Source organism: Zonotrichia leucophrys, chromosome 5 (assembly GCF_028769735.1).
Source record: "Zonotrichia leucophrys gambelii isolate GWCS_2022_RI chromosome 5, RI_Zleu_2.0, whole genome shotgun sequence".
Taxonomy (NCBI): Eukaryota; Metazoa; Chordata; class Aves; order Passeriformes; family Passerellidae; genus Zonotrichia; species Zonotrichia leucophrys.
Window position 1 is genome coordinate 33,959,634 of NC_088175.1, and position 26,409 is coordinate 33,986,042.

General features: G+C 45.5%; 2 protein-coding genes across 4 annotated transcripts in view; one reads left to right on the forward strand and one right to left on the reverse strand.

The window, feature by feature from the left end:
• Positions 1-15,223, forward strand: part of CSTPP1 (centriolar satellite-associated tubulin polyglutamylase complex regulator 1) — a 79,418-nt gene extending 64,195 nt beyond the window's left edge. For 2 of the 3 annotated variants that reach the window (XM_064714212.1, XM_064714211.1), the window contains exons 4-9: positions 658-742; positions 5,650-5,735; positions 8,146-8,341; positions 10,032-10,141; positions 13,177-13,240; positions 13,743-15,223. In XM_064714212.1, coding sequence (XP_064570282.1) covers positions 658-742; positions 5,650-5,735; positions 8,146-8,341; positions 10,032-10,141; positions 13,177-13,240; positions 13,743-13,923 — 722 coding nt within the window. In that variant the 3' untranslated portion in view covers positions 13,924-15,223. The remainder of the gene's footprint in view (positions 1-657; positions 743-5,649; positions 5,736-8,145; positions 8,342-10,031; positions 10,142-13,176; positions 13,241-13,742) is intronic. The other variant, XM_064714210.1, reaches the window with a different exon arrangement.
• A 618-nt stretch (positions 15,224-15,841) lies between these two features.
• ARFGAP2 (ADP ribosylation factor GTPase activating protein 2) lies at positions 15,842-25,345 on the reverse strand. The gene is made up of 16 exons (XM_064714209.1): positions 25,197-25,345; positions 24,834-24,952; positions 23,869-23,941; positions 23,230-23,361; positions 23,060-23,140; positions 22,164-22,266; positions 21,524-21,580; positions 19,793-19,845; positions 19,315-19,451; positions 18,632-18,763; positions 18,031-18,159; positions 17,823-17,951; positions 17,312-17,438; positions 17,104-17,194; positions 16,883-17,001; positions 15,842-16,469 (listed from the first exon to the last, which is right to left on the reverse strand). Exons 1-16 carry the CDS (start codon positions 25,266-25,268, stop codon positions 16,449-16,451), a joined length of 1,575 nt encoding a protein of 524 aa, XP_064570279.1. The 5' UTR covers positions 25,269-25,345; the 3' UTR covers positions 15,842-16,448.
• Positions 25,346-26,409: the final 1,064 nt, after the last annotated feature.

A 26,409-nucleotide genomic window follows, 5' to 3' on the forward strand; every position in this document is an offset into this window, starting at 1 on the left:
TGAATCATTTGATTGGTTTTCTTGTGTGTTTTGGATCTTTGTTCTGTGCTTCCTATAATACAGTGACCAGATTTGTACACATTATTCCAAAAGAGACCATCCAGCTGCCTTACTGAATGCCAAAGTAATAACGTCTGTGGTTTATACTCTGTAGCCTTCCACACACAACCCAAAAACCTTGTTTGCCTTTGTTACTGCTGCCAGATGTTCTGTGGATGATTTTCAAGTGTATTGTGGGGAATGTCACCATGCCAGTGAATTTCAGCAAATTTAAGCAACTTTGAAATTATTCCTTTTTCCACATGGTTATATTCAAGTCAAACCAAACTGTGTTCTCACTTGAAACTGCCCTGTTTTGGTTACCCCTTTTTCACACTGAATCACTCACTACCTGTTACCAGTTTCTCTGCAGGAGCCTGTATAATAGGATTTTCCCTTCATCAGGCCTCTTCCAGATGGTGCTGGAAATGGAATTCCATTTCATTTCAATTTCAGAGTCCAGCTCTGAAAGTCTAGGGAACAGTTATACTGTCTTTAGTACCCAGAGTACTTGAATTGGGAGTAAAGGGAATATGAGGCTTTTTTCCTAGAGAGGAAGCAAGGGGAGGGAACAGTCTATAAAAGTCTTACAATGTTCTCACCTCTCTTTTCCTGCAGATTTGCTGACAGCACAGGAATACCACTGCCTGCTGCAGTTGCTCTGCCCTGACTTCCCAATGGAACTCACTCAGAAAGCAGCAAGGTGGGTCCTCATTCTCTCTTTAAAGGCAAGATTAATCCTACATGCATGGACTTAGGAACTAGACCTGTGGGTAAAGGTAGGGACAGGGACCTTCAGCTTTTAAGGTTTTGGGGAAAAGAGACACCATCTTTTGAGTTTAAGAACAGGGTGATTCTCTAACAATGTGAAAGAGTATATATTTAAGATATACAAAGGCTGAAATATCAATGCAGAATGCTGCTGTTGGCTCTGTGTTCAGATGAGTTGCAGATAAAAGAATGTTAGCCAATATGTTTTTAACTGACATGTTTTTTAAACTTGATTTCAAATACTGTTTACCATTCTCAAATGTGTTCCCCCTTGCCCCAGCTTCTATGGTTGATAACATTTAAACACACTAACCTCTGAAAGATTGCCAGTGTTTTAAAGTATGTTTGGTAGGAACATGGCAGCTAATCTGTTTGAAATTTTATTTTAATCTAGACAAGGCAAAAAGCAGATAGCTGGCTCAGGGCATTGATAATGTGATATGGAGTATTTTACTGATGGTGCTTGCTGATTCCAGTCCAGCCCAGGCAGCTGATTATTAACTATCTGATATGGAAAATGTAATAAGGTACACACATCTGTTCAGTTGCTTGTCACCCAGTGCCAGACTAAGAAAGAACACTAGCCCTGTAGCAGAGATATATCTGCTGCTTCCTTTCAAGGAGGTACACAAGCACCAGTCCCATGTGCTGGTGTGTATTTCATAGGGCTCCAGCTGAACTGAGCAGGAATTTGTGATGGTGCATGCAATGAAGGAGACTTCAGCATATCTACACACGTTGTGATGTTTGTGTCCAGGAATTCAGTCCACAAGGCTGCTGTAAACTAGAGGCCCCATTCAGGGGCCTGCTGCACTGTCGTGCATGTGCTGTAGAGACGGACAAGCTGGCTTTGGGAGCAGGTGTTAGAGAGATAGGAGATCTCTGTCACAGGCACACAGGCTCAGGTGGGGCTGACCTTACTCCTGCTTTTGGCTGCCTAGAGATTTACTTGCACGTTGCTAGCTCTGTAACAAGCTAATCTAATTGAACAACTTTAATAAAACTTGTCATATTTCTAAACCATTTTTCACTTTGCTTACAACTATTGCTCTTGTTCTTTTTCTGGTCTACACTTCCCATTGTCCTTCATGGTCTCTGCCTGTTAGAAGGGTGAGCTCTGCAGACTTTCTTACAGCACCAGTTGACCTAGTCTTTGCAAAACACCAATGTCACATGCAAACCTGAAGACATTGTTCCTTCTTCATTCTGCACACCCCAATTGTTGCTGATTTTCTTCTGAAAAGAATTAAATAAAGTAGCAGCAGGAGTCGCCAGAACATTGAGTGCTACAGGCAGGACCTGCATTGATAGTGCTGGGGAGAGGGCAGTCCCAGCTGTAGCCTGAGTGCTGCGTGACTGAGGGGCTCTCCCAGCACGGTGCAGCCCACTCATGCAGGAGCTGTTGCTATGCTGTGATAACAAACAATAGGACTAAGATCAGGATATGTCAGAACATTAGAATGGAGGCTACAACAATATAGGTTTTATTCACATGACATCAGAGAGCTCTATTTTCCTGCTCCTGGTGCAGAAGCCATACCCAAAATATGAACTAGGATATCTGTGTGTCTGAGATTTCTTGGATTTTTTTTTTTTCAAATGGTTATAGCCATTAGCAGATTAAAGACTTTAATTTACAGAGGTACCTTTGATCTTCAGAGACACCTTTGGCTTTCTGAATCTTGAAATTGCAGGACAGAAAGTAAAGGAATTTTTTTTCTGGTTTATTGTCATGATTTTAAGATCTGTACCTGAGCACTGATTTTTCTGTTGTAAGGGAAACACAAGAAACTCACTGCCCACATTTGAGTAGTGACAGCCCAGTAGTTCACAGCTCCTATGCTGTTTTATTTGGTGTTGCACTGATCAATACTAATGGAACTGGGGCTTGCAGTTCAGTACTCAGATTATTAAAAGATTGCCTAAGAGTGCAGACTGTTTTTTATGTTTTGCATGTTTTGCTTATTTTTGCCTCCATGTGTCAGTAAATAAACCAAGCCTCTGAAAACTCATTTGAGCCAGCCTGGCTTTAAGACAGATAGTGTCTTTAATGGTAGCAGAAAATGGTAAAAGTCCTTTTAACTTGCCTGGTCTAGAGTTTTGTCCTGGGAACATCCTGTCTAGTCTGGATTTCTGAGATTTTAACCACAATCAAGAGACCATAAAGTTTCTCAATTGGCACAATAGTAAGGCTTTCCTGCCAACCAAACCCACTTGACCCCTGAAAAACCACTGTACCCTCTACCAGAATGCCTCAAGTGTAGGCATTTTTCTTCAGTCCTTTCCAAAGTTCCTCCTTGATTTTCGTTATTCACTGAGTGCCAACCACTAACTTTTTTAATACATCTGTGGCCTCAGGATTTGAATTCTAATTTGGACAAGAAAAAAAAAATCCCTTGAAATATGAGATACCAGAGGAACTCTTAGGAGTTGCAGGTCATACTTTCAGATTTTGTCCTCAATTTTGGTCCTGCTGTCTATGTTACAGTCCATAGCTAGGTTTTTCTCCTTACCAGATATTTCAAGGAAGAGGTGCAGATATGTTGCATATAATGCTCTCTCAACTTCCTTGAGTGCTTACTCAGCTGGCTGTGTGGTGGAATTGCCAGCTGCAGTCAATCTCCTTATAAATGATTGTATTGGATTTAAAGACTTCTCAACATTTCTGGCGTGCAAAGCCTGGGCCAAGCGGAGTCAGTAACCCAGCACCAGAGTGCACCTGCTTCTGTTTAGATGCTCCTCTGTCACATATGTGCTCTACAGGCTTCCTCAGAGACTCCTTGCTGTCTTTAATAGCAAAAACTGTCCAGCAAATTCTCATACTTCTGCCTACTTTCTCATGCTCTCCTCTAAGTAAGAGACTGGAAGTTGGTGCTGCAGAGCAATGCCATTGACCAGAGTTTTAGATTTAACAAGTGAAATGAGTTTCTTGTTAGGAAGGTGATATAATATTGTCTCTCTGCATAACAAATATGTAAAACCACTCTCCACTGTTGTTTTCCTGCATCTTTGAGAAGAAAGCTTCGGTGCTTTGAGGGTATCAGGGAGACAAACCATCATTTCAAAGGAGGGAGTGCAGCTCATCAGTGATGTGGCCAATTGCACTTCCAGTGCTTAAATAGTGGTTGGAAATGCCAGTGGCTGAGCAGTTTTGCCTGAGAGATGAAGATGCTCTGCCTGCCAGCTTCAAAGCCATTTCCTTGATGTGGCCACTGACAATCTCAGTAACATGCTTATTAGTGAGAATTAAGAACTGAAGCTACTGCTTCTTTAGACAGGAGGAGAGGAGGCTTCTGGAATGTAATAAATAAATCAGAAGCACTTTGACATCTTCAAAGGGTTTTGTTTTAAATACTGGCTTTTCTCCTGGGGACCCTCTTAGCCCCAGTCTTTCTTCTTTGAGATAATTAATTCAAGCTGCTCTACATGTTTGATTTTGCCACAGTGAACAGAACTGGTCTGAGTGGCAGGGAAGTCTTGCAAGATCCTATGTTCTTCTAGGTCAGCCTCCCACACAGCTCCCTGAAGTCTTTTACATGAGACAGAGCAGTGTTTCTCCAGCAATGTGTTTAGACAATTGATGCTGCAGGAGTTGGTGTGCAGATTGCATCTGGCCCTGTGTTCAGAAGGGTCCTATTGGATGACCCATACTTTGGCTGTAATGAACTGGCAATACCCATATGGCACAGTATGCCAGATGCTGACTGTACAGGTTCAGTAGACCTAGATGTAGTTGAAAAGAAATATCAGTTGCCTTTCTTTAGCATTGCCTTAATACTCTGTTTTTTTCCCATCAAAGTGGAGTATTTTCTTCTGTTTTACAGTCTAAGCTGTCATTGATTAGATGAGTTTGATTTTCTCCACTTCAGCAACTGACCTTTTTATCCTTAGGTAGTGGTGGCAGTGACCAGAGTATTGTTTTTGTTTTCATTTTTGCCCTGAAATCCACAGGTTTTTTCCCTGAAAGGAAGAGCTGGACTTTGCTATCACTTATATTTCATGTTTATGGCCTGTGGCTGGTATTTTCCATATCCTTCAAAATAGGGATGCCTGTAGCTCCCTACATGCACCAACAACTTAGCAGGGACAGAGAAGACTGTCCCTGGCCCAAGAAGTCTTCAATTGTCATGATATTTGACTTGATAGTCAAATAATAGACCTATTATGAAAAGAGACTGATTCTTTCATCAGGAAGGGAGGATAGGATGTTCACAAAGTACAGTTAGGAAGCTGAATGTTGGTGCAGTGTTATTTCCTCTGTAGTCAAGTTGTTTGAGTATAGATGGTGAATTGCAACTGTTGTGACCTTTATGAATCTGAAATATGTCCCAGTTTGATGAAGTCTCATATACAGAGGAATAGCATGAGTCTCATTCTGCTTACACCAGTTTACTGCTTGTGTAACTGTCCTGTCTGTAGTCACATTTAATCAGAAGCTGAACTTTGATGAGCCTTGTTGATCCCTTCCAACTGAGGATATTTTACAATTCTGTATAACCACGTGAACCAGCCTTGCAGTTTTTGTACCACTGTTCCATCATGTCCACCAGGCTTTGAATGTCACACTGCTCTGTTCACACTGTAGCTGAAGTGTGTGACTGACATTCAGGATCTTCTCCTTGCTTCAGGTTCTTAAGCTGCCTTCAATTGATATTAGGGCATCCACATCCATGCAGCAATGGCTGTTCCCGTTTCTCTCTCCTAACTTCTTATACTGGGCCACTAGCAATCCTCAGTTGCCCATAGTTCCTTGGCTGCACTTCCTCAAGGTCTGGGGTTCCTGGTTACAGACTTTAGTGTTTTTGTAAATGCTAAACTGTTTCTCTCATCTTATCATAGGATTGTGCTGATGGATGATGCAATGGATTGCCTGATGTCTTTTTCTGATTTCCTCTTTGCTTTCCAGATCCAATTCTACTACTCAGGTAAATTTTGAGAACCTGTTGACTTCTCCCACTTGTAGAATTACAACTTTACAGCTTCCCAGTCTTTGCACTTTTTTGAAACTTGAAAGGATATGGTTTTTTCAAAGAAAATATATAGCTAATGGACTCTACTGATGAAAAGCATCACAGATGTCAAGAGATTAGGAGACTTAATGAGGAGATGCCAAATTGTTGTGAATACCGACACACCCACAACTGCTATGTCTGATGAATTTATTTGTCTTGGCCTTGAGACATGAATTTCCAGCTTTATCTAGACTATGTTAACAGCTAACAATTAGCTTTTACTAGGAACATTTTTTCCCTTTCTTTAAGGAAAATATTCAATCCTGCTGGATACAGCATAGGAAAAGCCCACCAGCTGGTGCCTTTAAAGGAAAAGCAGCTGGACAAATGGATATAATTCTTCCCCTTAATATTTGCTCAACTATGAACTGGTTTCTGAACTGGGTATAATTCCCATGAGTTTAGGGACCCTCAGTGGACTCCACTCCCAAGAACTTCTCTAGCCTCCCCTTGAAATCACATAAAATTGTAACCTCCACACCTTTTGGCAAAGAATTGCGCAGATTTGACACCTGTCCTGTGAAGAACCACTGGACCACCTAGTTGGAAAGCAAAAGGAACAGATAATCCATATGAATAGTCTTCACATTGTTGGTTATTTATTGTATTCTATCCCACTTCCTCAGTCTGAGTTTTAACTAGATAGGATACTTCTAAAATTCTTGGCAGGAAAAGTACAAATCAAATAATACTGGTCTGTGTGTGTGTATTTCCTCATGCTCACCCACACATATACATCTGTAAAATCCCCAGGTATTTTTAAACTTCAGGAGACAAGGTGGAGAAACTTGGATGAGCATTCAGGTGCTTGTCCTCTATGGGGAGACTGCTTTAAAATACATTGTCCTGTTGCCCTAGCCCCTCTAAATTGTGATTGAGGAAGGAGAATCTCATTCAGGACAAAAAAAGGGCGAATAGATATTAGGTGTGCTCCCAAGCACTGGCTGGCGTGCCACTTTCTCACCTCCTGGCACACAGCACTTTTTAACAGAAAGCTCATGGATTTCTGTGCACTCACACTGAAATGGCTCCCTCTGATGGACGTAGCTCGCAATTGTCCTCGACCAGGCAAAACGGGCCAGGTTTGGATGCACATAAACACTGGCTGGAAGCTGTTGTGAGCATAATCTGTGGTCAGAGAGTTAAACTTGGGTGGCCTTCTGATCTGATCTAATCTGTGAGTTCCCATCTTTCTAGCAGTTAGGAGTCTGCTGCTTATCCCTAATACAAAAATCTCTTTTTCTCAATACTTCTCTGTATGTTCTTCCCTTGTAACTCCGCTGTACATATCACAATTTTATCCATGAGACCTTATTGTAAAAAAACAGTTCAAAATGGTGATTTTGAGCAGAACCAGGCTTGTAATGCCTTTAGTCAGGGACAGAAAATGTGTTTGGAAAGTTTTCTCTGATATAACAAATATTTCCATTGAGCTGCAGAACCTCAGCACAGCCTCAGGGCCTGCTGACTCCTGACTTTCCTCTCCACCCACCTCATGCACAGCATTGCACTTGCATTCACTTGGAACTTAAATGCCACTGGAGTCCTGACAAGCTCATTCTTGTGTACACACTTTCAGAGATCCCTGTCCTGCTCACCCAGGCACAGTGCACACACGCAGCCTGTCGTGCACTCTCCCACCAACCCACACACATGCAAACCTCTCCAAATGGAATCTAGATTTGTAAACTGCTGACCACATCCATAAACAAGCTTGTTTAAAATTAGATTCCTGCAGTAAACAGTGGGTAGTATGAGGAGCCTGGGGAGAGGCTTTCTGCCAACTCTAGCCTGACCTGCCCTGGCCCTTCTTCTAGATCCTGTGTTATATTTACTTTGGAGCAGCATGGAGGCAAGCTGATATATGGCCTGCAGCCCTAACTAACATGCTCCCTTTCCTCCTGTTGCAGTTCAATGTAGTTTGCGCCCAACTTGCATGAGTTCTAAATCAGTGGCAAGAGGTGGAGAAGGAAAACATTTTAGACTTCACAAACTAGTTTTGTGTTTTACATTAGCTTTCACACTTCACTGTTTTATTAGTGTGCTAGCTAGCCTTTGTTCCCTTGAGATGAATCTTCTCAACAGAGTGAGTGACGTCTCATAATCATCCTAAGAAGAAGAAGAAGATAGCAACTTCTATGGAAATGGCTGCATGGGCATGCACAATATCTGTTCTGGACATGCAGGATGCTGTAGAGTTGTGTTTATTTCCAGTTAGTGCTATGTACAACACAGAACAACAGTTTAAGCCACAGTCTGGTAGGTCAGGAGGATGCTTTGCTGGTTACAGCGCTGAGTTTTAAACAGCTTTCTGTTCTTTTAGAGTTCCTAGAAAGTGTGTCTGCCATTTATCAAGATCTTCTGGCTGGTAAGAATCCAAATACTGTGATTGTGCCAACATCATCCTCTGGGCAACATCGGCAGCGCCAGCCCCCAAATGACTGCAACCCACTTGAAGGAGTAGAGGCATCTCTGTTCTACCAGTGCCTGGAGTCCTTGTGTGACAGATCAAAATACAGGTATGAATGGAGTCTAAAATACAAATTTGAAGTCTCTGTCTCTGGAGACCCTTTGTAAGGTTGGAACTGTGAAGAAAGAGAGGCCTTTGAACAAGCTGATATTCCCACATGGCTCTCACTGAAGAGGTATGAAGAGAAACATCATAGCTGAACAGTTTTAACCAGATGAGAGAAACAATTTCATGGACCAAAGAAACATAGGATTTGAACTGATTCTTGAAGTAATAGATGGATTTGGGTCTCTGCTCTCCATCTCATTTCTGCATTGACACTTTCATCAAGGAGAGATCCATCATGAGTTTGCTAGAGAGGATAAACAAGTGCAGTTGCATTCTTGGGAGTTGAAAGAGCCCAATGGGTGGATGGAGTGTGAAGCCTTAGTACCTAGGAGAGTTCACACTGTCTGTACCTGAGCCTGTGTTGGAGCTGGTTTCCAGCTACAGATCCAGGCACAAGACTGGCTTTAGTTCAGCAGAGGGTGGAGCAACACCAGACTTTACTGTATAGCTTTGACAGATACTTTGATCATATTCTCACTAATTGCAAGAAACTTTGCCTTCCTAGAAGGTTGTGGTCTAGAAACACACAATAACTCAGGACAATAACTCATAACAAGTTCCACCTGATTTTTCTTTAGGCTTCCAAATCCAGATTTCTGATCCACAAAATTACTGCTGAACTGCTGTCCAGGGCTATAGATATCTAAGCATGGAGTTCATGGGTTGTTTTGTTCTTTTATGCAACAAAAGCTCTACATTTCCTGTAAGTCCTGAGAACTTCAGATGGGAAGAGTACTGTGGGTCCATCTGGTAGGTCAGGCTTTGCACAGCACTATGAGGGAAGCCATTCCTAGCCTTTCATGTAGTAGTTCAATACTCAGGCTTTGGTAACCACTTCTGCCTGAGGGATCACCAGCCCACCCCCACATCTCCCACGGGTACCACTACACCATTGACTGTTCAACACTTCCTCTTTATGAGGCAGTTTGATTTGCATGAAATCCTTCAAGAAGTATTGATCAAAAGCAAGAATCACCATGGAGATACTGCTTAGAACTCAGGACCAGGGACTAAGATGAGTGTAGAAGAAGGGGATATGCTAATTTAGTCCTCACCTGAATAGTGTTCTCTGACATATTTAGGCTGTCATTGGAGACGTTTTCTTGCCCCTTGGATGACTATCACTGATAATAGTGTGATAACAGCATCGCTGAAAGTGTTCAAAAATGTGTAGATGTGGCAGTTAGGAACATGGTTTAGTGGTGAACACGGCAGTGCTCCATTAGCCACTGGACTTAGTGGTCTTAGTCCTTTCCAAACTTAACACTTCTTGGAAAGTTTATTGACTTCTGAAAGCAAGTATTTCCCAGGAGGATTTTTCCCAGAGGGCAAAACATGCTGAGTTGGGATGTGTATGCCTCTGAGTGAATCTAGGCTTTTCTCACTGTCCTTGGAATGAAGACAGGTAAGACTGCTCCCCGGATGTCCCCCAGGCAAAGGTCTTGCTTAGCAAATGGGGAGCAGATCCAGTGCTCAATAAGCAATCTGGTGGCTCTTCATTTTAAACTGAGTCAGGGCAACCTTACAGTGTTAGACCAGGTGAAAGGGTTTATTTCTCGATTTTGAGCTGGTCTTAGAAAAAAAAGATTATAATTTAGAAGACAAGATGACCTCTGTTTCTCTTTTCCTAGCTGCCCACCTTCTGCTCTTGTGAAGGAAATGCTGAGTAGCGTGCAGAGAATGACCTTCTATGGATTCCTTATGGCTCTTGCAAAGGATCAGGGCATCAATCGAGCCCTAGGTAAGACTTCTCTAAATGACATAGCTCTAGATTTTCAGTCATTTTGTATTTCTGTGGAATTTCATGTCTAATTATAAACCATATTTTACACTGTCAGGAAGAGAGTGAGGGGAAGTTTTTAATATTTTTGTTGCTGGATTAACTTTAAAAACATAACACTGTGCCTTACTGTCTGCCTGAAGCTTTGGAGCTTCCTCAAGGCTTACTGAGTTGAGGTGCCATCCTATGTTTTAGCCCTTTGTGCTCGTGCAGATTTTAAATGGCTGCTCTCATCTATAAGGAAAGAAGGCACACCTAATGGAAAACCTCTGGTGCCTCCTTGGCTAAAAGATTAAAAGCCCAGTCTTTCCCAGCTCTTCCCCATCTTCCCTCAAGGCAGTGTGATCTTGCTAGCAGCTATCTGTGGCCTGCTGAAAATCTGATCATAAAACATAAAATGCTACAAAAATCTGTACCACACTGCTGTGGGAACCACAGGGATTACCAACCAGCATCTCACTGCTTGTGTCTATGTTGTTCTGGCTTGGAGCAGGGAAGCAGTGTTACATTGGCCAAGGACAGTATGTAATCCATCCATAATTCACCCACAGTTTCATATTTCCCCCATATGCCTTGCTTGTGCTCTTCCTCCTCCCACAAAGAGGAACAGAAATGGCTTTTTTATTTGACAAGACTGTATCCAGGAGATAAATTTAAATGGCAGGAGCAGGAAGGGAGGGCTGTGTGTGGGGTGTTCCCAAACACTCATCTTCATTCAACAAATCACCTGGCCATTAAGGGTAGATGACTCTGTCTGTCTTTGGGTAAGTGTCCTCTTCCTCTTCTTCTGGGCCTGAGTACCTGCCAGTCCCTAATTGCAAAGACAAAACTCAGTGAAAAGGTGTACCTTGCCTGAGGGCTGCTTCTTTTGCACAGGTGTGTGCCATCCTACAGTAAAAGTGTCTTCCCTGGCTGAGCCCCTTCTTACAGCAAACCATTTAAACTGCTCATGTTCCTCTGGGGCAGGGCAGATTATATATCAAAGGTGCATGAATACACCCCTGCAATCCCCTCTGAAAACAGGCTTAGAAAGCAGTGTATTCACTGGGAGGAAGGTGATGCCTGGATGGCAGCAAGCAAAATCTTTTTTTCCTTTGCCCTATGAAATCCACTTCTAGTCAAGCATAAAGAAAACAGACGAAAAGAAAAAAAAATCCTGCCCACAGCCTCCATTGTGCCATCTACAAAGTGAGTGGGTTTTCATTTCCATTAATGTAGGTCTGTCCTCTGGCCCTCTGCCAGATCCTGCTGAGGCCTCTCTCAGAGGAGGGGCAGCAACCACAAGTCTGACAGGTGCTAGCGTTTTTGGCAAGGAAAGGAGGATTCTTTTCCTGGTGTCTTTTAATCTCTCCTGAAGGGTGATTTCAATACACTTTGGTCTGTAGGGGATCACAAGCTCCCCAAAACCCTTCAGCGAGTGCAGTTTCAGGCAGAGGAGGTTTTGGTCTCACAAAGCCAGCAGCTCCTCTTGAGGAACAGAGATAGAGATTAAAGCAGCTTGCTCAGGCTGGGGCAGTGCTGTTGAGTGTGCCAGGCAGACTGGAATCTGTAGTGTATCCCCTGTCAATGTTGATTTGTGAATTCTTCAAGTGCCATTTATCAACTCTCCTAAGTAAATCCTGTGCCCTAAAGACTTCGCTGTGCACTCTGCAACTACAGAAATAAGCTTTAGTAATTTATTCTTTTAATTGAGCACACAAAAAGAAGCAGACTGGGACACTTCCTTGGATCTCCTGACACTGTTTTGCAGTTCATTTACAGGAGGAGTAGACCAGAACCCAAGTAAATGGGGAAATTGGTTCTGGTCTAAATTTACTTTAGTTTTCAGGCACTCATTGCTACATTTTTGATGACTGCTGCCAGCCTGCCTCTGTGGCTCTCCAGCCTCTCCTGCAAGAGCAAGGTATCAGAGCCAGCAAACGTATTTGTGCTCCCATGAGGAATTCAAAGCCCCTTCCCAAAGGTATTGAGTGTAGCACCCAAGTCTCCTGAAAAACCTTAGAAAGAGCATTCCTCACTGTACTGTTGGTATAGATTATCAAATAGAGTTTCTGCCCTGGTGTGCAGTGGTACTCTCCAGGCTCTGGTAGGCAATCTCTGTGCTGTTCTCTGTAATTTCTGTGCTGGCTGATCACACTCTCCCATGACCCCTATACAAGGTGGAGTTTGTTAAACAATTAGGAAGGAGGGCTTTCCTAAGAGCCCCATCTTCCTTTCTGGCTCTGCTAAGGTTCCACTGTTTTCAGAGAAGAGCAAGGATTATCAATCAGCTGTTCCAGTCCTAAACTATATCATGTCCTTCATCTGGAGTAGGGTTTCTAAAGTGAAAAGGAGCATGAGCATGTTGATCTTACACTGAGAGTGTACCCAAGCACTGGCCCAGACTTCCATGCTCACACACTCAAGCAGTGTTAGAGCACAGTTCATCCACATTTAACTCCTGTAGGCAATGTGCAAGAGTCAGGCCTGACTTTCCCAAGTTGCAAGGAAAGCAAAAGCCTTAAATCTGTGGAGTGTTTTGATCCCCAAGACCAGGAGGCCACAAGAAAGGCAGGTGGCACAAAAACATAAATAACCTTGGGTGGTATAGTGCATGTTTCAGGCTGTGGCACTAACACCACATGTGTTACATGTGGTATTGGTGACTACACTGGGCAATGAACAAAGGCCCAAAGCTGATAGATTGCCATCTCCCTGACAGTCAGTACTCTCCTTTTGTACTGCCAATCCTCAGGGCTGTAGGCAGTGGGGCTACTGAGACTGCCTCCAGTTTAGTATGAGCTCAGCTATAGCATGTATGAAAGACACAGCAAATGGATCATCATTCTTTATGTCTATGATCCTCAACATTGCAGCCATTTCTCTAAGAGGTATAAGGAAAAAAGTGTTTTCTGTCTTGCAGGCCAGATTTAGGTTGCTGCTATGGCTTGAACATTTTCTTGAAGAATCAATAGCCTAACTCTGCTGATACTTTCATTGGGTGTTTTTTTCCCCAGGGGCGCTGCCAGATAAAGGAGACTTGTTTCTGGACCCTGCCATGGATCAGGAAATTGAAAAATTGTAAGTGGAATTGTGTAAACTAGGAGGTAAGGCGACAGATTAAAGGTAGCATGCTGAAGAAGAGTGGAATAAAGTACTATCTTATTCCTCTGCTCTACTACAAAACAATAGAGGAGCTAAAAGAGCAACCTGAACAGGAAGAGCTTCTTTCTTTGTGGTGCCTCAATGCAGTTAACAAAATCCTTACAAAAGTCTTCAAAAGCAGAGGGGAAGAGTGTAACTCAAAGAGGGATCTAGAGGAAGCAGCATTCTCTAATGAACAGGGAAATTTTGTTTGGATGGTGAAAAGTAGGAGTGTTGGCAGGAACAAGATCAGCCCAGATATGTTTAAATAGAAGATTCACGTAGTGAGTCTGGGAGGTACAATGTGTTCCCCCTCTGTGCCATGAACATCTTTCCATCCCTGTGCTAGTTTTAAGTCTTTCTCCCAGAGTTCACTCCAAGAGTGCTGCAGTAGAAGCTTTTGCAACATGCTGCTTAGCATATGTCTTTTCTCTTTCAGGGTAGCTCAGGTTTCAGGGCTTTCTGTCTCTGGTCCTGCCAGCTCCAGTGCAGACACAGCAAATATGCCAGCTCGTAATTCACCCCGGATTAACTCACCTTGGAAACCTCTACACCATCGTCGAAAAATGGATGCTGAGAGTGAAGGCTCCAATGAAGAGACAGACTCCTCTGAAAATTGAAGGTTGTGAGGGTGGGGACCATTCCCATCTTGGGCTTCTCCAGAAGCCACTGGAGGAACAGCACCTCCTCCCAGAGCATCTGCTCTGACAGTGGGTTCTGTCTATATCAGCAGTGTGTGTTGCTGTGCTAATCCCCAGTGCTGGGTTCACCCATCTCTTCCCAGGAACAACTTGCCTTTTTCTCAGCTCCAAATCCGTGCAGGAATAGTGCCTCTGCAGAAGCCATTTACAGCTACAGTTATGCTTCCCCCTGCTGGCAGGCAAGACAAGCCAGCAGCCGTCAGCTCTGCCACCGCTTGGAACCAGCCGGGTTTGCTCTCACCGGGGCGCTCCCTCCCAGCTCCGCAGTTCAGCAGGTGCTGAAGCCGCGGGAGTGCTAGTACAGGCCGCTTGCCAGTGATCTGTTGTGTAGCTCTGCTCAGATTTGGCCCAGATAACAGAATGGTTAAATCACCAGCAGCAGCTCTGCACTTGTGTTCCATTATTATTCCCAGTAAAGCTGCATCTGCACATGATCAAAGGTAAGGAAATTCCTGAAGTTCCTAAAAAAAAGGGACGCTTAGATACTGCCATGCAACCTGTCTCTGCTTTGTGCTTTCTCCTCCATGCGTCCAAGACTTGCCAAAGCAAATACAGCAAATAAGCTGGATTGCAGTAAGTACTGCATGGTGCTGCTCTGGCTCCACTGCTGTACTAAGTGCCCTTCTGCGAGGTCTCCCCATCCCTCTAACAGCATATTATGGTCATTTGGAAAAGTGAATTTCAGAGGATTTGGAGAAGAGGGATAGGGTTGTTAAATTCCTTGGCCACAGGTCGTATGGCTTGCAAGCATATAGAGCACCTACTGGGGCTAGGTGGGCAGAAGCACTAAGGGAAAAGGAAGCAGTCATCAAATGAGATAAAACTGGGGTTTTTTGTAAATACTGGTATTGTTGGAGCAGCAGTGTAGCCCTTAAAACTACAAAAATAAGTAGCATCACACTGCATTAATGGCAACCAACTCAGCAGTTTAAACCTCCATCGACCCAAACGCTTTGTCTGGCACAGCTCCTGCACCCCAGCTTGCACAGACTCGTTATTTTGGGGGGAACTTGTTTCTCATGCTTTGGGAGCCTCCTTGCTCCTCCTAGTCATAAAGTGCTACAGCACAGGCCACCAGGGCTGGTAACCCAAAGCTTGTAGCAGGGTGCCAGCAGGGTTATTTATTTATTGTAAGTTAAATTATTTATTCTCTGTGCATTCTCTCCCAGCTTGGTGAGTGGCTGTGACAGCCTGGCAATAAAGCACGCTGTGTCAGGCCTCTGCTGCGTCTTGGGTCTTCTGGGCTGCCCCAGCCCCTCCTCAGAGGGGCGGTATCAGGTGGGCAGGACCAGTGGAGGGCCCCGGCATCTTCAGGGCCCCAGGAACCCCTCCCCTCGGCCGGGGAAGGTGCCGGCCCAACCCCTGAGTGCCTGGACTGCCATCACACCCTGCAGCCAGAGGGCAGCCACACCACTGCTCCCTGCAGCCTCAGCCTGCCGTGGGTATTGTGACATTTGACACAACTGCGTCAGGAAGACCCAACCCTTACCCCCCTCTTGCCCCACCAAAGTGAAACATCAGCACAGAGCAGCTGAGCAGCTGCCGCAGCCCCTCAGCTGGACGGGAGAGGTGATACCCGTGCCAGCCTCTTCCCAGTCACAGACAGAAGGCTCCAGAACAAAGAGCCCCAGCCTCTCTTTTGCTAACAGTGTGTAACAAGCCCTTTCCCACCCTTCTTCTTACTACCTAGTCCTCAACACCATAGTCCAAGGAAGAGAAAAGCACTCTTGTTAAAACCAGAGACTAAACTAAACAGGATGAAACATCATCACTGAAACATCTCATGGTTAAGTCAGAGGCTCAGTACTTTGATCTGGGCAACAAAATAAACCAGGGATCCAGTGAATTTCTTTACTTCTTTACCTGGGCCTTTTTTGCTGATGATGTAGTTAGAAGCTAAAAAAATAATCTTTGATTTGATTTTTTTCCCCCGCATTCATATATGTTGGTTTAGAAGACAGTAAAAAGGACTAGATCACAGCAAAAGGCAAACCCTGCAAATACAGAGGACTCCACAGCACCATGGATTGGGAGCAGTGATCAGAACAAAAAAACAGTCATGTCATATGATGTTCAGAAAAATAGCATTCCCCTTTTCTCTGTCACTTGGTGAGCTAAGGTATGGGCCAAAGAAGGACGGGAGCACTGATGAGGGCAGCCCAGGAGTTCCTGTCATATTTTTACAGGAATGAGGTTAACCCTGTAAGAAGGCCTGTCTCCACTGGCTAGTAGATAGCAGTGGGTATGAGGGCACATTGAATTTTAATAGAGTGGAATCCAGAAATATTAGAAAGCATCCTGGGCACAGCCATGTCCTGACCCCCTCCGCTTACCTTCTCCCCTCCCCACCCAACCCAGACAAATAAGACAATCCTGTAGAGTTTACTCCAGGCAAAGGTGGCATCAGTGCCTCTTGCTGGCTTCCCATTGCAGTCCCTGGGTCATCAATATGAACCATAACGATCCTAGGGAGGAAACAGACAGAGACACATTGCTACAACACCTTTGTGCAAAATCCAGAGACAAATAACAAGAAACTGGGGGGTTTGGTATTTTAATGCAGTGTGAGGTTATCTAGACAGGATACTGTACAAAGGCAGAAGGTAAAATGACCTTGACTTCTAGAATTTGTGGGAGAAGGTGTATCTGACATGACAAGGTGTCCTGTGCAGCAGGAGGGTAAGGCTTGCCAAGTTCACTGGCCCCCTGCAATTGCTCAGCTATTGTACAGCAGTCAACAGCTACAAAAGACAGGGGTCTACCTGGGACTTCACACATAATTTGAGAAGATAGTGATAATTCTAATGGAAGCCAGGTTATGGTGAAAGTCCCTGAACGTGACAACAGCCTTTCTCAAGTTGCCATAATGTCAACTCACCTGAAGGGAGTTCATCACCCCATTGGCCAGGACAGCCATCTTGCCGGCAACTGATTTCACTCCTTGCTTGAATTGTGCAATGTCAGCTGCAGGCAGGACATTTCCAATAGACACACCACCTACAAGAATCAGGAGGAGTTAGCCCAGAGTCCCTCAGCTCCAGAAAGCACCCTCATCCCCTCCAGTTTAGGCCTTGCTCAACCCACTGAATGCTAACAAACCTGAGTGCACATTGTCAGCCTCTCCAAACAGGTCTGCGGAGCTGATGGCACTGCTGCCTGAGAGCTGCTGCAGTCGGGATCTGGCTTCATACTGCAGCAGAAAACAAAACAAAAATGTTGTATAGGGAGGGAACAAAGTAGGACCTGAGCAAACAGGAGGAGGTAAAGCCAGAGCTGTACCAGTGTAAGCACTGTGGAATGCATCTACCTCAGCATCTGCCTCCCGCCCGAAAAACATATCTGAAGAGATAGCTTTAGCCCCAGCAAACTTCTGCCGAGCTTCATTGGATTCCACCATGGATGGCCTGTTCTCAATCTCCCGCCTACTGGTGGGTCTGAGGAAACAAGAGGAGAATCTCAGATTAAGCTCACCAACACAGTAAAGAATCAAGACTTCTGTCTCAGACCTCATCTCACCAAAGGAAAGCAAGTCATCCTTAAGTGTTAGTTCCATTGGGGCTCTCCTCTCCCCATCTCAGGTGGGTGTCTCAGCACTCAACAACCACAAAGGCTGTATAAACTTACAGACATGACAGGCAAAGAAGTGTCCGAGGCCCTTTCACTCAAGGCCTTTTTTCTTGGGCTTGTTTGTGCCTGTGCAAGTCATTTTCTACAGCACGAGGCTCCTGCTACAGCAGCATCTATGCCACAGCTCCCACACTTATCCTCTGTCCCCTAGACAAGGGCACAAGGTACACTAGCAGTGGCAAACACTTTACCTCTCTGAGACCGGCCGAATGCTGGAAACGGTCACCTCCGGTTCCTCCTCTTTGTCCATACCCCATGAAGAATCCGTTTCCCATCGTGAGCCAAATGCATCTTCGAATGAGAAGGGACTGTATTTGTACCTAGGTACCAAAAATAGGTAATTTATGCCAGACATAAAATTCAGGAATAAGCAAAGACTACACTAAAGCTGAGTCTTACTTGGGGGGTCCGGATGTGAAGCTACCACCATCTTCAAACAAGTCCAGCTGGGAGCGGGAAGATTTTGCTACCAGCGGCGTCTCTTGTTCAATTACTTGCATCTCAGACATCACCGAGTGTGAAACAGAACTGCACAACAAACAGGCAGAGTCAGGGCTGATGGGTCTGACAGCATCCAGTCCCTACAACCAGTCTGCCTCAAAGCTGAATCTGGCCTTCACAGGCAGGGCAGGTAACATAAGTTTTGAGGGAGAACTGGGGGATGTCAGCCTCCTTCACCACTTATCTATGCTCCTTCAGAAGTCTTGAGCTACCTTCTTAAAGGAAAGATCCTGCACAGGGACACCTGTCAAGCAGCAGGGCTCTAGTGCTAGACACTGACAGGCCACACACATCTGTGGAGAAGCTCAAAGAGAACTAGAACCTTTGAACTGAGTCCCTATTCCTTCTGGGGCCCAAAGCCTTTTCAGAGAACAGCATATGAGCACTTTAACTCATCTCCTTATCTATTACAAGAGCAAACTACTGACTTCAAGAAACTTTTCCTGAGCAGGGTACTTCCAAGACACCTATCTATACTATGCCATCTACAGCCAAGTACCTTCTGGATACCAATCCCATGCCCAGCCTCTCTGCTTGTTCACGTTTCTTCCCTTCGAGGTTCTGGAGTTTCTTCTCTTCCTTCTTCCGATCAAGCTGCAGTTCCTGATAAGCCAGTCGCATTGAGGTGACTCTAAGGGAAAGAGCCATGGTTGGTGCCAGCTCATTACCCTCCCTTGCAGCCCGTGTTGTAGAAGAACAAGTGATTAAGTGACCCCAACCACCCTTCAAAACAGCCACTTTTCACAGCAGCTCAGCCAAAAATCCTTGCACAAAAGCTATTGCTCGTTTTGGCATCACCCTCTGCTGGGATTCAAGTCTTCTTTGGCTAACCATGATTTCCTTACTGTAAGCATCACAGTATCTGTCTTCTCCCCACCCCTGCATCCAGAATGATCCATCCAGTTCAGCCTTTGGCATTTTCAGTTCCGTCCAAAGGTGAACAGAAACACACAATACAGAAGTACCTGCTCCCTACGCTCTTCCAGGAACGCTAATTTGAATAAAATACAGCAGTATAACCTGTGCCCTGCTGCAAGGGCCATAACTGGCATACAGCTACTGCTCTTCCTCTCATGCATTATGTTCTCTAGTCACATTTGATGGTCCTGGGGTGAACAGCATTAACCTCACACTACTTCTGCCTTAGGTGTGGAAGGTACCCATCCCAAACAAGGCACTTACATGGACTCCTCGGCTTGTTTCCTGGACTCCACTGCCTGCTGCTCCCTCAGCTGTTCTGCCACCTGGGCTTGCCGCTCAATCTCACTGAAGCTCTGGCTGCTGACTTTCTGGGCTCCAAGACCTTTTTTTGCACCCAGCTTAAAAACAAGAACAAAATCCTGTGAATTCTTCATCCTAGATTGTTCATTGCAGAAGAAAACCTGAATCCTACTTCTTGCTGCACCAGTGAGGCTTTCAGTCTCCCTATCACCCAAGAGTTAATCCATCAGTGGCCAGCACTTAGAGATCAACCACATATGCTTCAGACCACAACCAGTACTGATAATTTTTTTCTGCAGTAATATACAGGCTGCTTAAGGTCTCCTTTCCCCAAAGCAGATCTCTACAGCTTTGTTAAGCAGAAAGCAAGAATCAGGGAAAGGACAGCAGAAATGCAAGACATGCTTGACCTCCCCTCCATAAAAGAGCTCAGACATACCCCTTTCTTGGCAGCTCCCGGCTTCTTCTTTCCAATGAGGGAGGATTTAAGTTCTGCAAAAGGAGGGAAGCAGCAAATAAGCAGATGGGAATTAATTTAAGAGGCCAAAATTAGACAGCAACCCACATGAACATCCACCACAGTTCAGCTGCAGTAGCATCCAGGGCACACCATGCATCTTCACATCAAAAGCCTGGGCGATTTCACCCAGGCAAGAAAGATGCACGTAGAAGCTCCACCAGCTGCAGGCTGGTAGCCTAAAGAAGCATGTCCATTTCTGGAGCAACTTATAATTGAATTAAGAACTGTGAATATCTCCTCTGAGTGTTACACAGCAGGTATAAGGGTAGTTAGAGAAAGAGTAGGTTTATCTCATACACAAATTCAAGAAATGCAGCTTCAGAGGCATGTGGAGGTCAGAGTCTCACCAATGCCTTAGGGACAAAGCAGCAAGAACTCTCAAGTTGTGTTTACATGAACATACAAAAACAAATGGACCTAAAGTGCAGCAAGCTGTAAAAGCAACAGGTTCCCCAACACCTTGCACTTGTCACTCTTGAGGGCATGCCACACTTGTAAAACCAGACAAGGGCCAGCCAAGCAGCAGATGTCTGGGGAAGTCTAAGAACAAAGCAGAGAGGGACTGCCCAAAGCATTTTCCAGCTTCCTAGAGGTAAGTACAAAATCTTTTACTGCCCTTTTTGGGCTTTGTGTGCATGTGTGTGTGTGTCTCCTGACTTTCTACAGCCACATGACTTTTGTTAGCCCATAAATTATTCTTGACACATTTTCTTTTATATTTTCTAGTCTTATAATAAGTCTTTTTAAAAAAGGGGATTCAAAACATTCACACTATCTGAAACTGTTTTCCACTTGCTGTTCCTAACACTTGAATCGAGGTTGTTTGGGTTTATGTTTGGAGATTTTTATATTTCAGGAAATATTTAACAGAAATGTTAATACAGTCTCTTTACAGATACGACATATCTGGTTTAGATCTCAATACAACAATATAAGCTTTGTCTTGTTCTCTCTCTGTAAGCACAGGAAGCTAAAGTTAGAATTGAAGGCAGAATCTCAGGAGGGGCAAGCAGAGCTGTCACAAGCAGCCAGCGCAGGCCAGCTGTTAGCCAGTTACCTCCAGCAGGAGCGGCCCCTTGTGCTGACAGATACATGGACATGTCTGAGGAAGAGACGTAAAACATGGGGAATGAACAGACACTTGAGGACACAGGCTTTCCACCCAGAATGAACCCACTGTGGGCTAGGAGCACGCTCTCAATAAGTGAAGAAGCTCCAGCTAGATGTTCTGTGTGCAGCCAGGATAGTAATGGCAGGGGAGAATGAGATACAAATCCCTATTATTCTGAAAACTAAAAATTCATTTGCCTCCAAAGGTTCTGTAGGGAAACAAATAAAAAAAAAAACAGCCACGTGGCCCTGATCACCCAAGTCCTAGATATGAAAGTGGCAAGTTTTGTCCAAAGCTCAAAACCAGGAAAACGTGCTTTTGGGAAAGCAACAGCTTTGAACTCAATTATCCAAATGAGGAGGAAACCTCCAGAAAACTGACTTGGTTTTGGGCTTCAGGAACATCCTAACTACTGGCTCAACAGGGAGATAAGCTTGTTTAGGCACTCTGGAAACTGGCTCATTGTTTCCAACTTCACTGAGCTTACTACTGAGCAGTGGGTCTAAGAGCAAGACTGATCTGAGAGTGAAGAGTCTTACCTAGAGGAGCCTTAGGAGATGTGCTCAACAAGTCAATAGATGGACCTTGGCTGGGATCTGCGGGCACAAAACCAGAAGAGAACATTCAGCAGATTGATTCTCAACCCTTTTCTTTCCAGTATGTTCACAGCTGCACTACATCTCTCCTAGCTCCTCTGCACCCACATATAAACCCAGTTACTGCTTGAAATACGCAATTTCACAAGCAAAACAACTTTAGGTCTCCACAGAGCAAATTATTCCTTCTGCAGTGTTCTTAACACAGTACAAGAAAGCAAACAATCTGCAGGGAAATATACAAAGCTGTTACAAATTACAGCTATGCCCCCAGGCTCTTGGTTTCCTTGTCCTTCACCCTAGAAATTTTTCTGTCCTATGTAATTTTCAGACCCAGCAAATTCAAGGGGTAGAGAACAATGTTTAGACAAATAACGTCTGAAGGCGGGGAGCTGAGCCCAAATGGAGCAGTGTTTTTAGAAGTCTCCACTAATTTAACTAAACATCATAAGAGTGTGCAGAACTTCCACTCCTTCAGGCCTGAACCAAAGGATAAGTTCAGCCCTTCCAACAGTGGTACAGAACTGTATTCTCCTGGAAATGAGGGCAGGTTCTTGGAAAAATTATTCAGTAAAGAACTCACTTGAAACTTCACTGCCTTCTGGTGACTTTGCTGCTTTTTCCATCTCTGGAGAAGACTGTGCAGGATTCTGGCTAGCATCTGCTACATCCCAGGTACTGGAAGACTGCAAGGAGATACTCATTCTAGTTACTTCCAGAAGACGAATGAACCAAACAATCCTGGATTTACTACAGGTTTAGTGACCTGTACTCAATTTTAGGCCAAAGGAAACTTATTCCAAACTTCAGACCATGCCTTCCTTGAACATAACTTATGGACAAGTCCACATTCCCTTAGCAGGGACAAAAATGAAAACAACAAAAAGGAAGCTAAGCTGAATGTAAGGCCAGGAGGAATGACAGAATCATTTGACAAGCTGGCTAATGTAAGGACTTCCCAGGTGAAAGGAAACAAGTTTAAATCTTGAGAAAGCGTGAATGAGTGAAAAAATTCAGCTCCACTTCCACTGTCTCTATTTGCCATACAGCCAATTCTGGCATTACCTGAGAAAGTCTGCCTGGCATGGTGCAGTTGCCCAAATCCAGTTTACCAGGGTCTATGCACTGAAAAGTTTCTTCTAAACCAGAAGTTCAAAGTAATAGCTTTGCTAGTCCTTGCTTTAACTGTACAAAGAAACTAAGCATTAACACAGCACACAAAGCATCTTCCAGGGCATAGGTGGTAGCTTTGAGTTCTTGAAATGAAAGATGGTCTCAAAAACAAAGGACATGGATATTACAAGGATTGTTCAGATCTGTGACTATGTCCCAGGCAGATGACTGAATCTGACTTCCTCCACATTACTACTGATTAATTATACAATTTAGAGTCTTCCAAGCTAAGTGGGACCGCTCCTGGCTGAACAGCTGGCTATTGGAGAGCTATTAAGGCTGCCTGGTTTAGCCAGCTCTTCTCACCTGTGTGTGCTCCATGAAGAAATCAGCATCACTCTTCTCAGGGGAGTGCCCAGGGGCTCCACTCAGTCCATCTATAAGCAACTAAAGAGAGGAGAGGGTAACAAGAAGGTATCCTCCAAGAGTCAGCATCCAGCACTCCCCATGTAGCACTCCAGAGCTCTCAGACCTACCTCAGTGCCGTACTTGGCCATGGCAGCACTTGCCAGCTGCCGGATCTTCTCCCTGTACATCTGGGCAGCTCGACTGTTATATTTAGCATTGGCATCTGTGGTGGTACAGCCGTGCTGGCGGAAGAAAGCAGTCTGAAAAGAGAGGAATATTCAGTCTCCTGACTGCTAGATCATACTTCAGCAAGCACTAGACAAACTCAACAGGAAAAGAAAACTTCCCAGACACAGAGGATGAAAATCTGAGAACACAGCATAAACTAACCATTCATTGAGCAGCTTTCTACAAGAAATCTCACTCCAGGGGCATATGAAAATCATCCTCCTTCTCTACAGAGAGATGATTCTGAGTCACAAAGCTGAGCATGAGCTTTCAAACTGATCACTGTTGTTAACTTCTATCATTTAAGAAGGCTATGCCTCTCATTTAAATGAGGTGCAAATAAATGAGACATCTGAAAACAACGCATGCAAAGGTCACAGTCTGATGTCCAAGCACACTTGACAAATTCCCCCCTTCATTACACATTTCAGGTCAGACTGGTACCAAGAAAGCCACACAAAGGAAAAAAAAACCCAAGAAACAGAGGATGTGGATTAGCAAGAGGGAAAGCAAGCAAAATGCCTACAGAGGCTCCTCACCGCGTTGGCATTACTGCCCACTTGCATACACCTCAGCTGGAACCAGTTCCAGTTAGAATCCAACTCTGTGGACCTGTGCGAGAACCAATTATTTCTATTAATAAAGACCAAGCAAACCAAATGCAAAACTGAGCTCTGGCCTAAAATGGTGAGATATCTCACTACTATTCCAAAGTGCAGGAGGCAAAAGTGGAAAGAACATCTCGGGAATTTCTTTGCTCCTCCAAAAAATTAATTTCAACTTTTAAAGTGAGGAAAAAGACCAGCTTTTATCCAAATTTTGAGGCTCTCTCCCTTGTACTGCTTGTTTAGAGGGCAGAGCTTGAGCTAGGAAAGCACAGCCAAGAACTTTCGTTCTACATGTGATCTCGCTCAACATGAGAGACTCATATTCAGCCCGTCCCTCAGGTTAGGCCAAAACACGTGACAAAGCAACCGAGACTACGTCCAAGTAAAGCTAAGAGACACAGAGTGTCTCATACCAGTTACTCAACTTCTCTCCTAACAAGTAAAGGTCACAGTTTAAACTTAAAACGCTAATTTTTGCAAGTACTGAAAACAAGAAGTAGGCTGAAAAGCCAACACCATCTTCCCCATTAGGCTGATACCAAAAAGATTAAACAATATTCCTCCTTTTGCCTTACTCAGCATAACGAAAAATTATGTACACCACTCTGCTGCCTTACTGGCGAGATTCACGCACCACACTCGCACCTCTCTTCCTAAAGTGCCAGTCCAAATAGCGTTTCTGCAAGGGTAGCAAAAGCAACATGTCGACGTTCCACTTGAGGTGATTTGGAAACTCCATTTTGGAAGTGCTGAGTGACCCAGAACCTCCCGCACGCAAGCCCCGTAACCCCCGAGGAGATGGCTCGGCGATAAGGCTTCCCTCCCGATCCCTGCGTGTCCCCACCCGGGGCGGGGTGGCTGCTCCAGGCGAGCCGGCGGCAGCGCTCCCCACGCACCTGATGAAGCTGAGGTGTACGCCCAGGGACCTGTGGACGCCGGAGCAGTCGATGCACAGGAAGACCCCGTAGGTGATACTGGCCCAGCTCGGGTTCTTGGCGCCGCAGTCGAAGCACGACTAAAGCGAAGGCAGAGGGACAGGCAGGTTGAAGCGACGGCTCTGCCGCTCCGCCACCCCCTGCCACAGCTCGGCGGCCCCGGCCGCTCTGCCCAGGCGCTCCCCAAGGGCCCCTGCCCGGCCGCCCCAACAGCCGCCGCAGCGCGGCCCGCAGCCCACCGGGGCCCAGTCGGAGCGCAGGCCGTGGCCGCAGAGCAACAGCCCGGCACAGACAGTCCGGCGGACCCCGGCCAGTCCCCGCTACCTTGTTGGCCGGCGCTGCCCGAAGCCGCTTGAAGAGAGTCTGGATCTCCGTCTTGCTCGGCTCCGCCGCCATGATCTCTCCTTCCCAGACACCCCCGCGGCGACGGCAGCCGGCCGGGCCCAATCGGCGCCGCGGCCGCGGTAGAGCCGTGCTGGGCCGGCCCCCCGGCGCGTCCGTGGGTGTGAAGGGCGAGAGGAGAGCGAGGTCCCTCCGCTCCCGGGGTGTGGGGCAGCGCCAGCTCCGGGTCCCCTCGGCCGCTGCGCCAGCTGCCGGCTGTACGCCTCGTGGGGGTCATGGCATCACTGTGCGCACATATTGGGCTTTGCACGCCCCGAGAGCCCCCTGAGCTCGCAGCGCTTTCGGCAGTCCCAGCGCTGCCGGGGAGCCCTGCTGGCTGTGGCCCAGGACTGTGCTTTGGGGGCCGCCGCGGGCCCGGACCGAGACAGGGGAGCTTTAGAATAGCACCGGGCCCGTGCCTGCCGTGGGTCATCACAGAGCAGCGTTGGCAGCATCACCTGCTCCGGCAGCCAGCCTCAGGGCACCGGGCACAACGAACGGGGATTTGGAAATGATTTACAGAACCACAGAATGTCCTGAGTTGGAAGGCACCCACATAGATCACCGAGTCCAACTCCTGGCCCTGCACAGGATATCCCTAAGAGTCATGCCATGTGCCTGAGAACATTGTAATAACACTTATTGAGCTCTGCCAAGCTTGTGCTGTGACCACTTCCCTGGGCAGCCTGTTCCAGTGTCCAAACACCCAAACACTTTTCTCATATGAAACCTAAATCTCCACTGACAACTCTAGCCTGATAGTGGTCATTAAAGAGATCAATACCTGCCCCTACACTTCCCCTTGTGAGGATATTGAAAACCATGATGAGGGATGAGGTCCCTTCAATTTCCTCCAGGCTGAAAGACCAAGTGACTTCATCCACACCTGGTATGGCTTCCCCTTCAGGCTCTTCTCCATCTTCATAGCCCTGATTTAATCAGGGGAGACTTCTCGAGAAGCTCTTACTTGGCTATGCAGTAATCAAGGAATCATGAGCCAGTAATCAAGGTGAAGCTGTTACTTCAGAGCAAAAATTATGTCAGGGCCCTTAATACTGCTGTGTTACCTGCCTAGAAACAGTAGGGTATTGGCTAGAAAGTCATTCAGTTATAATGTAAGAAAAATAGAAAAAATATGGTTGTGCTGTGAGCTAGA

Excerpts from the sequence above, each read along its gene's own strand:
- ARFGAP2 (XM_064714209.1), bottom strand. The coding sequence starts at position 25,268 with ATGGCGGCGGAGCCGAGCAAGACGGAGATCCAGACTCTCTTCAAGCGG. Across the intron at positions 23,141-23,229 it reads TGGCCAAGTACGGCACTGAG|TTGCTTATAGATGGACTGAG; the intron begins GTAGGTCTGAGA and ends TCCTCTCTTTAG. Across the intron at positions 22,267-23,059 it reads TCTTCATGGAGCACACACAG|TCTTCCAGTACCTGGGATGT; the intron begins GTGAGAAGAGCT and ends ATCTCCTTGCAG.